Raw genomic sequence first — 10,628 nt, 5'->3', positions numbered from 1 at the left:
CCGCCGCCATCTCCATTCCCTCAGCGCCTCCCCGTCCAACCGCAGCCCCGCCGTCCCTCAGCTCTCCCCCTCGCACCCTCTCAGCCTGAATAACGGCTCGGCGAGGGATGGCTCCTCTGGAGGAGCCCCGGCGCAGGGCTGGGACGGCCGGCTGCCTCCTGTGGGCGCCTCTGGGGGAGAGAGAAACCCCGCGGGTTGGTCCTGCAGAAAGGAGGAGAAAGCGGGTGTCGATTGGAGCGGGAGAGATGAAACGGTTGTCGCTTCTGCCCTGAAAGTCCACACGCGGTTCTGGTCTCTCCCAGTGCAAGCAGTAGAGTTAAAATGAGGCCGTGACGTGGTGGCCGTGGGTTCCCTCGTGCAGAAATAAGCGCTAGGAGGCGACCTTTGGCGGCGTGGGGGCAGCTGGAGGTGTTGGTCTGTGCCCGGCTCAGAGGCGTTGGGGTCACCTCAGAGCAGAACAGGCGGGTAAAGCAGGGAACGGGGCAAGCAGTGATCGTGAGGAGGGCTGGGAGAGAGTGCTGCCTCTCTGCCAGAGCATTATTTCTCCGTCCTGAGCGGATGGGGCACATTTGTCCTTATTCTGAGTCGTAGCAACAGTGGGAATGAGCACCGTCAGCATATTGCATACTGCCAGCTTTGTCGCACACAGACCTGGGCCGTGGAAGAGTGGCTTTAAGCCACTGAAGAGTGAAGAAAGAGTGGCTTTAAGCTGCGCGATGGCGCACAGCTCGCCAGCTCCTCCCACCCGTGTGGAGGTGACACATCTTCCAGGCCTTTGCCTTTTTGTATCTTCAGTAACGATTTGTAATTTATCCTCTGGAGAATCGCATGACGTTGCTAGGTGTAAACAGCGCTAACTTGAAAGTAAAGCACCCTGCACGTGAGCTTGAAAATCAAGAAAAAGCCCACAAGACAATTTCCCATCTTGTCTCCTGCGTTACATCGGTGAAATTACTTAAAGCTTCTCTTCTTCCCCTCCGTAGCTGCACTGCAAGAAGACCTCAAAGGCCTGATGTTGGGAAAGGAGTGGTTTTATGGTGTTATCCGTAACTCAGGCCGTACTCAGCAATATGCAGCTCGTAACTAAAATGCAGAGAATGAGTCCCTGTAACTAAGAAGTCCCTTCAAAGTGTTTCCTCCAGTACTTTGTAGATGAGCCCATAGCTGCAAAACAGATGACTTTTTAACGATGGAATGTTTTTTCATCAGCATCCAGAGTGCTGCATGCTCCAGGCAAAGCCAGGGCTTGCACCTTTTGGTGCCTCACAGCTCATGCCAGGTCACACGAGACGATTTCACAGCAGATGCAGCAGGAGGGAAGCATGAAGGAAACAGCTCCATAGCTCTCGGGTAGCTGTGTCACACGATGGGAGTGTCCTTGACTCACCAAGCAAGCCTGGCGACCAGGAGGAGGTAAGAATCCCCTTTGGTCGCTGGGTGGATCAGGCTCTGATCTTTGTCTTTGAGCAAAGGTGTTTCTGGGGAGCACTGGAGGTTTCTTCTCGCTTGAAACAGATCAGTAATAACGAACTGCTGCTCAGTAGGAAGTGCGGATCAGTTGCAGGCTGTTGGTCAGTGCGAGGTCTGCATTGTCAGCTGGCAGCAGGTCTGGCCTTCTCAGCCAGCCTTGATGCTGCTTCCTCTCCTCATCTCTCCTTTCCTGCATGCTTTCAATCTCCCCTCCAGCCTTCACTCAACACCTGCCTTGTCACCCTTCCAACCCCACACATACTTCAGTTTTTCTTCCCCACACGAGCATTGCCTTGGATGCCTTTGCAGCCATTTTATAAGAAATGCAAATGTAAAGAAAATTGGCTTTTTCTTTCTTTTTTTTTTAATCATAAATGAAACTACATTGTTCTTGCGTTTTCTTGGTATATGTTCTTGATAAACAAATACACCATTCTCTGTTGCTCATTTTTGTACAGCACGACTGCTTTACAGAAGAGTAACAGGAAGCACTTTATTGCCTGAGTACGAAATGTGGTCACAGCCACACAAGGGAAGTGGCACTTGTGACACTGAGCATTTTATCCCCGGACACGTGAGGCACACAAGCAGCCCCCAACCCAGGCTGACCCAGCACCCCCCGCTCAGTGGCCAGGCCAGCAGGCCCAGCTTTTCCATCCCGAAGGCTGACGTGGGCTCAAAGCGTGTTTTCAGTGAGAAAAGATGCAGCCATGTCAGTAAAAACTGCACTTGCATCGCCGTGCTGGAGACTGAAGTTGTGTAACTAACCTGGACTTTGTGAGACCCAAGATGTGTGCTGCCATCAGCAACTTTTTTTTTCCTTTTTGTTTTCAGAACAGACTGGGACTGCATGCAGCAGTTTTCTCTTAAGGACAATGTGCCATATTTATCACTGTTAGCTTCTGAGGTTCCACAATGCCCACAGTACCACAGACTGGACCGTACCACAGTTAGCACTGATGGAAATGCGCCATTTGGGGAGAGTGTTTTACTACTACTGCCTGTTCCACTGCAAATGGAAGGGTCGGAAACACATCAAACACACCTCAGAAAGCCTGCATCCTCCTTGTCTGTCTCTCACTTCAAACTGTTTCCTGTTCAGTACTTGCAGGGTTCACTAGAAGGCCATCTATCACATTCTTGCTTTTTTTCCTCTTTTATAACGGAGGCTTAACATGTCTCTTCACATCCGCTGCAGTTTTAGCATTATCTATTAATGGCTTAGCGACTGAATACTACCCAGCCATCACAAGCTTGACCTGACTTCTCACTACACCTAAATCTGTGTTTATTTTGTTCAGTGGCTGATGAGATATTATGGTACATCATAAGCAGTTCCGGTTGTTAATTTGCTAAGAATTCACGGCAGTTACTGCACTGATAGGGGAAGGCTTTGATCTCACTGTTTGTGCTGGGTTTAGACACATTTCAGCATGCACACATAGATTACTTCAGGCTGAACGTGTTGGCAAATTGTGGCTTTATATCCTCGAAGCGATAACGCTTTGTTCTGCGCTCAGCACTCATGGATGTGCAGCGTCCCTGCTGGCACGGCCAGCCTGACAGCACGAGTTCCAAGTATCTCGAGCAAAGTGTTCACAGAGCTCTGAATGGGGGCAGTTCTGCTCAAGTACTGTTCCATCTGGCCGTGAGATGCCAGAAGAGCCATCCAGCAGCCAGCCCTTCCTGCACAGCCAGATGGCACGGAAACATTAAGAGCAGAGCCTGGAAGTTAATCTGTGGGGTTGTTGGTTTGGGTTTTTTTTTTTATTACAGAAACAGCATTCGTCATTTACATCCAGAAACATTGCCTTCAAAGGCGATCTTCCTTTGTGTGACTGTTCCAGGAGCAACGGATGGTTTTTAAAGGTGACAAGCTATCTTTCTGCTAATATTTCTGATGCAACGAACTGTGTAGGCACCTGTCTGACCTGAACACTTCACAGGAGACCAGTTCAACGCCCCGGATGCTTTAAATTGAAGACAGACTTTCTAAAAGATTCACTCCAGCTCCCCAGCAGATTGGCAGGATACCCACGTCATCCCTGGCAGGGCAGGTTGACTTATCAAAGCAGCCCCCAGCTGCCATTCTGCAGCCAGGAACACAACCAGCCACCAGGTACAGAGGTGGAATGGGCAGGGATGAGCTCACCAGAGAACACAGGAGGAACACTGATGCTCCTCAACTGGAACTCAGGCACTGATCCAGCTATGCAGAAGCCAGTAAAACCATCCCATCCCTAGGGATGCTCAAAGCTAATGCAGCTTAAGAGGCAAAAGTGGTACAAACACGTTGGTGAAAAGCCAGCAAATCCTCCCCAGCAGCTCTTCTTCGGAAGAAAAAAATTCCTCACTGAGTCATTAAGAGAGAGACTGGAGGGCGCTGCTGTCCTGGGGAGCCATGGTTTGTTTGGTACAGAGCACAGGGCTTTGGAGAAGATCACGACACAGAGTGCTTTGTGTCCCAGCCATGATTATTTGTGAGAAGGAATACCAAATTCCTAACATACCTTAACCAAGGGACAGGGCTGCAAGCAACAACCAGGGAAACGTTCAGCCAGAACGCACCACAAATGAAATAATGGGTCCAGACGCAGCAGCACTAATATAGAGATTTTATTTCAACTGTATTGAGTTGTACAGCACATTTTGTTTGTCACAATGCTATAGAACTGATTTTAGAGTTTTTGGCCAGCACATTGTGACGCTGAAACTCACAAGAGCTAAAAGCAGTTTGGACTAATGGCCTGAACAGAAGGGCCAGGAGTACCTAGTTTCTGGCTTCCTTATTGCTTGCAGTCATTCCAACACGTGTAAAACAGGAGCAGATTCTTCTGCCAGCCCAATGGTCACTCTTCCACGTCTGGCAATGACTGCAAGGTACAAGGCAGGGGAGAATCTGAAGCAAGGTGCCTTCTCGTCCCAAAGCCATATTGGTTGTTCCCAGTATGGAAAAGAAGCAGAGTCCAAGTAGGTACAGGGTCTTCAGGTGATGCTAGCTCGGTTTGCACTACTGGGATTTACAAAACCAGAGGCTGACATATCAAAGTGCAGGAAAGGGTCACTGTTCCATTCCCTCTGGTGGAGATGACAAACCATCAGCAAAAGTCTGGGAGGTCACAACAGCGTAAAGTACTTTGCTTTGTTTGACCAAATGCCCTCACAGCTCCTCCCTCCAACCATATGAGGTCCCAGCTCATGATGCAGGCATTTCCATGTCTTTGGGAAGAAAACCTGCATTTCTGGAAAGAAATGCCCCACATTCAAACTCTTTTCCTCACTAATACCTGCAGATATCTTGGAAAGGAGGCAGGATGGAAACTCCCCCAGAGATCTAGCAATGAAACTGAAGCTCACCCAAAGCCATCTTCTCTTTGAAAATCTTTCTTACTTTCTAAACCCAGTTACTTTTCTTTTTTGGAATGAGTTGGGATTCCTGCTCTCTAGTTTAAGGAACAAGCAGAGAGGCAATTACAAGTTGGCAACTCTGAACTCTGACCACTGTACAGGAGACAAAAAAAAAGGAAGTCAAATTCAAGAGGCATTTTTAGGTAGCACTGGGGCAAACCAGAGATATTGTTTCCACCGCTGAACAGATGCCACGTGTCATGTTTATCACTGCAGCTTGGTTGTACATCCTGAAGTGAAAAGCACAGGCTGTAGTGTCTGTGTCAGCCAGTGTCTTTCCCCACCTCCATTTTGGTATCAATGCTTCATTCTCCCTTTTTCGGGTTACATTAAGTGCACAGAAATATATAGCAGCATTTGGACTGAAACCCTCACATACACCAGACAGCACATTCCAGGAGGTAAAACAACATATTATGGCCTATACCCTCAAGGTATCAAGTTTTCAGGATACAGAGCAGTAGGAAGTGGAGAGCTGAGGGCAGAAAAGGGGAGGAGGAGCAACACAGGAACGTGAGTTCTGTTTCCATGCCAGGAGAGGATCAGGTGCCATTCCTGTGTTAGCACCAGGCTGTGACACACCGCAGACAAAGCAGACGGGCAGAGCAGAAGTGAAAAAGCCAGTCTCCCATCGCCCCGCACAGCTGGCGGGCAGGGCAAAGTCAGGTGCATTCACCAATCCTAGCAGAGCACGAGAACAGGCAGAATCTGCTCGGCCTGTTTCCACCAGAATGAATTTCTCTTCAATGCTCTAGAGAAAATCAATTAGTGATGGCTAACGAGTCTTGTTCACCAAGCTGATCACAAATCACACTCATGGAAAGAGAATCTACAGAACTGCTCCAGGCTGAGGCCCTTCCAAAGCACGCAGCACCACCTCAAGTCTGCCCTCTTCCTTCTTGTACAGCAGCCTGCCTTTGTTGGGGGAGTTGGTTCTAAACATGCCTTTCTATTGCTTTGGGGGTACTTTGCACTGGCAATATCTGTGAAAACATTGCTTTCCAGCCCACAAACATAAGAGGTTGCAATCCCCTCTTTTGCCCTAGGTCAGACTACAATGTACGGCCCACTGGTACCAGAGTGGAGGCACTCTGTGCTCTCTAATCTGAGCTCCTCTGCTCCAGTCTGATCGTAAGACTGCTGAAGACAGTGCATTCAAGCTTGGTGTTCAAGTGTTGCACCAAAGGCCTTCACAATGACAGTGGAGGCAGAGTCACCCTTAAAACCCATGAGAGAAAAGGCTGGGCTTAGACAGGTCCCTTGTCTGGCATTCAGCTGGAAGCTGTGGCGATGGGCTTCTTCAGATGTTGGCTCATGAGCTCCCTGGCACGAGACACTTGGATGTGGTCATAACAGGAGTTACAAACGAGGACAGGGTCATACAGCTGCTGATCAGGGATGGGCAACTTCAGGTGGCAGCAACCGGCGCAGAACACATTTCCACAGTTCCTGTCAGGAAGGAAGAAAGGCGGTGAGAAGAGAGCTGCAAACACCAGGAAAAAAACTGAGCAAGTGTAAAGGATCCAGTTTGGGGTCAGGAGGATCAAAAACCTCAGGGAAATGGAAACAAGGAAAACACAGCAGACTGGGAATCTGCAGGGAAATTCTGAGATCTGGTAAATAAAGAAAGGTCCTAATAATTTCTCTTCAGAGGTGGAGGGGGCAAACATTGCAGAAGGCATTTTGGGACGTTCAAGTGACAGGTAGAGAAGAGTGGGACTGCAGCAAAAAAATTGTTTACCTGCAGTGATGCCTCCGTTTTGCCAGCCAGAATTCACAATCACAGTTAAAACAGTGCGAGGCCATGTGGTCTGGAACCCACCGCGTGACCTAGGGCAAACAGCAGTCCTCATCAGCTCCAAGCCTAACACCACACTGACCAGGTCTCAGGAATGCAGGCTGAGATGTTGCTCTGGACAAGAACAGGCCAGCCCTGAGACAGCCCATCACACAGGTTCCTTTCCGTGGGATGCAGCAGATGAGTATGTAACACTCCCTTTCCTTAAAGGACAAGAGTGGCTTCTCTCAGCCCTGCTTCCAGCCTATTCATCATTGCTGTAACCATGGAAATCAGCTGCCAGAAAGGAAACATCCTCTCCTGCTGCACTTACAGCATTTGCTACTACAGCACACATACCTCGGTCTCCTTCTTGTCAACAGGCTCCCAGCTCGCTTCTGACAAACAGTCTTCACTGTGATCAGAGCAGAAGTCCTCAGTGTCGCTGCCATCGGATTCCTTCAGACACGTCTGAAAAGAGAGTCACACACCCTGTCCAAGGGCACTCCGTCCCCAGCCACAGAGCGCCTGCGAGGGGCACACGGGTGGCTCTGCATTTCCCCACGCGAGGGGCAAAGCACTGAAGCACTCACAACCACACAGGAGCCATCGCTTGGCCCCCTGGAAGCAGAAGCACCTCCAGGAGGCACGTGGACGTGGCTTGTGGATGAGGGGAACGGGGCTGAAGAAACACAGCGATGGCCTTAACCATCTGCTCTGCAGTTACAGGAACGCGAGCGTAGCTGGGAGCAGGCAGTGGGGGTGTGCAGGGAGTGCAGCGGCAGAGATGAGCGCAGCTGAGGCCGTCAGGCAGCTACTTACGAAATCGTCCTCGTAGTCCATGGGCGGCTCAGCCGGCGGGGCGCAGAAGTGGCGGATGTCCAACCGCAGCTGCAGCTCCCGCACCTGCCTGCGGAGCTGCTCCACCTCCTGCTTGTAGCTGGCCTCGATCTGCCGCAGCCTGTGCTGAATCACATCCGTGGGGAAAGGGAGCCCGTCGTCATCCAGGTAAAGAGGAGGCACGGGAGAAGGACATTTTGGTGGCATGTGCTTGGGCCCGGCCGCTTGCTTCAGGTGGCAGGGTAGCCACGAACGGCTGGGCTTCCCTGCAGAGCCTGCAAAATGCGTGCCGACGTGGCCAGAGCAGACTGAGCCTTTCGCACCTTCCCTGGCAGCCCACTGGCCACTGAAACACAGGCCCGGTGCCCGCAGCTGTTTGCTGCTCAACCTTTTGCTACAACAACCGTAGGAGAGGAGCTGTCTGGGCGTGGGCTCCCCGCTGGGGAGCGATGTCACCATTCCTTGAAAACTGTCCCAGTTGGACCCCAAAAAGGAGAACTCGCTGCTTTGGCTCTGGGAAATGGGCTTGCGCCACTGCTCCAGTGGGACTCTCCCCATCCGGCAGGGATCCTCACAGAGCCCCTTCCTTCCAGTACAGCCTTTGTTGTTGTCTTCATCTGGGCAGGGGACGCCCGGCTCCTGACAAGGAGCGCTGGGTGCCGGTGGCTCCTGGCTGGGAACGTCTTGGCAGGTGGTGTTTTTCTTGGGGCAGCCTTCTCCACCGGGTGCCAAGCCAGCAGCCTTCAGAGGTTCCTGGGAACGGGATTCTAATTGCTTTCCACAACTGATGGAAACCCTGTCAACATTTTCCTGTTTGGAAGGATTTGGAGTTGGGCATGTACCATCCAGTTCCTCCACGTACGTTCCATTTTCCTTTTCTGTCTCCACAGACACGTCATTCGCTGGCACAGGTGCCCAGCTGCTCAGCTTCTTCCTTTGCTCTTCATGCTCAGTGCTGCTGTTGAAAGCACTGCTGGCTTGCAGGGGGGCATTTTCCTGCTGCTCCTCCACTTGCTGTGTCTCAGCAGCAGCCGCCACGCTGCCTTCTCCCACGTGCAGCTCGGCTCCCTCAGTGGCAGCGTGCCTGGCTTCCAGGCCCACACGCACCTCCTGACAGTGGTTATTCAGGTTTGGATCACTGGATGTGCGGGTCAGCGGGCTGCTGGAGTCGCAGGCTGAAAGCAGGTCGTCCATAGATCTTGTCTTTGGTAATCTGGAACCCCAAAGCAAAGCAAATCTCAAAACAAAACTCTTTGAAACTCCCCTCACTTCAGCTGTAACTGTGATAATGGAAATGTTCCTAATTGGAGATCATGGGGTGGGAAGAGAGGAGAGGTGCAGCAGCATGAAATGCAGAACATCAGAGCCTGGCATCTGCAGTCTGCCTTTTGAGTGCAGCAGCGAGCAAGTGGATGGACAACACAGCTCTTGCTGTGAGTGCAAGAGGTCAAACAGAGGAACTACGAGAAGAGGAAGATGATTGTGGGTAAGAGGCAGCCCGGCACGGAGCTCTAGGCATTTACCTGTCCAAACACCTGCCACTGAACTCCTGGCTCTGAGATCCAGGGGGCATGTACATGTCCATGTCGTCCTGCCCCAAAGGGTGCGGGGAGGAAGCCGGCAGATACACCGCTGTCCAGACGTGCAGCGCTCGCACGTGGCACACGGGATGCAGCACCTGCAACAACCACTGTGCTCAGAGCTGAACGCGGCAGGAAAGCTTCCAGCCTCTCCTCTCGCAGTGCCTGGCGAGTGGGCAGCCCAGAAAGCGAGGTCAGGAGCAATGCTCACCTGCTCAGACCCTGGCATGTAGAGAAGATTGTGGAAGTTCTTATTTCCAGCCCGCAGCAGGGACCACACGGAGCAGGTACGCTTGTAGATGTTGTGCATCTCTCGCTCACACGGGCTGTTCCCAAGGAAGGTCCCATAGAGGCAGGAATATGTGTGCTGCACCAGCTTCACCTGCAGCATCAAAGGGAGAACAGTTGTCATGGTTATTGGGAAGCAGTGTCTCCAGGGATAACATCTTCCACCTCTCTGGGAAGATTCAAGCACTTCTCACCCAGCTGGTGACCTTAGTGCTGTCCTCTCTGTCACACAGGGCAGGACAAAGAGGGGAAAACAGAAGGCACTTTCGTTAAAGTGAAATCAACAGTCAACTGATACCGTGTCTATGACCTTAAGCTGTATTACATGACAAGACACAGATTAATAGCTATCATTTCCCCGTATTTTTTTCTTAAACCAAGCTTTGGGTTAAAACAGTGCTGCTGATGGCAGCTTTTGATTAAAACACAGCTACTGACGGTATGTGAATTCACTGGGCCGCAAAAGGACCTGGAGAAGAAGCAATCCAAAGAAACTGCTGAACATAAAACTTCCATCACTGCCCAGTCTGCTTGGTCTGCCAAGCCTGCAGTCCCCACTGGGAGAAGGAAGAAATGTAAGCAGTTAAAGAGAAGCTGTCAGCAGCATTGCACATACAGAACCAGGTCAGAATGCCTCAACTAAAGGGCAGGGCTGAACCCGCACAGGTATGTGAGGAATGCCAGCAGAGAGCCCAAACAGTACTCAGACACTTCCCAATTTTTAAAGAATTCGATTTTTCTTTCCTTCAACTATAACACCATAAAATATCACGGCCTCCTCTCTGCCTCTGCTCACAGTTGGTAAGGAATAAAGAAGCGTTTGCGTGTGTATTTCTTACCAAGAAGGCTTCATTAAATTCAAAGAGGCAAGGAAATTGCTTCAGAAGCTGATGAACAGCATCCAGCCACTGCAGGAAAACTGGGCACTGCTCATTCTGATCTTCCACCTTCTCCTGGTGACCACAGCGATCACCAAATTTGTGACCAAAATCCAGCCAATCTGATTCAACGAGCACCTGGAAACCCTGCAAATAAAAGAGAAAATTTTGCTGTAGGCACTGAGTGAGACAAGGCAAAGCCCATCAGCCAGCAGAGGCAAGTGATCTCAGGACTAATGTAGCTCTGGCAAGGAAATTGTTAGTGGCTCGGTCTGGGGGCAAAGCTACACCTGAAGGCTTTCAAACACAGAGTGACGTCTGTTATTTCTATATGACAAACAGCCTCGAGAATGAACATAAATAAATAAAATAATCACAAGGAAGAGC

General features: G+C 50.7%; 1 protein-coding gene across 4 annotated transcripts in view; it reads right to left on the bottom strand.

Annotated features, from left to right (window-relative positions):
- Positions 1-4,071: 4,071 nt before the first annotated feature.
- MTMR4 (myotubularin related protein 4) overlaps positions 4,072-10,628 on the bottom strand; it is a 41,779-nt gene continuing 35,222 nt past the window's right edge. For all 4 annotated transcript variants that reach the window (XM_052688721.1, XM_052688724.1, XM_052688725.1 and 1 more), the window contains 7 exons: positions 10,203-10,388; positions 9,287-9,457; positions 9,019-9,173; positions 7,478-8,708; positions 7,016-7,126; positions 6,620-6,708; positions 4,072-6,327 (listed from right to left, as the gene is read on the bottom strand). In XM_052688721.1, coding sequence (XP_052544681.1) covers positions 6,150-6,327; positions 6,620-6,708; positions 7,016-7,126; positions 7,478-8,708; positions 9,019-9,173; positions 9,287-9,457; positions 10,203-10,388 — 2,121 coding nt within the window. In that variant the 3' untranslated portion in view covers positions 4,072-6,149. The remainder of the gene's footprint in view (positions 6,328-6,619; positions 6,709-7,015; positions 7,127-7,477; positions 8,709-9,018; positions 9,174-9,286; positions 9,458-10,202; positions 10,389-10,628) is intronic.

Source organism: Tympanuchus pallidicinctus, unplaced genomic scaffold (assembly GCF_026119805.1).
Source record: "Tympanuchus pallidicinctus isolate F22 unplaced genomic scaffold, pur_lepc_1.0 scaffold24, whole genome shotgun sequence".
In the NCBI taxonomy this organism is placed as follows: Eukaryota; Metazoa; Chordata; class Aves; order Galliformes; family Phasianidae; genus Tympanuchus; species Tympanuchus pallidicinctus.
This window is presented reverse-complemented; position numbering and strand designations above follow the sequence as displayed.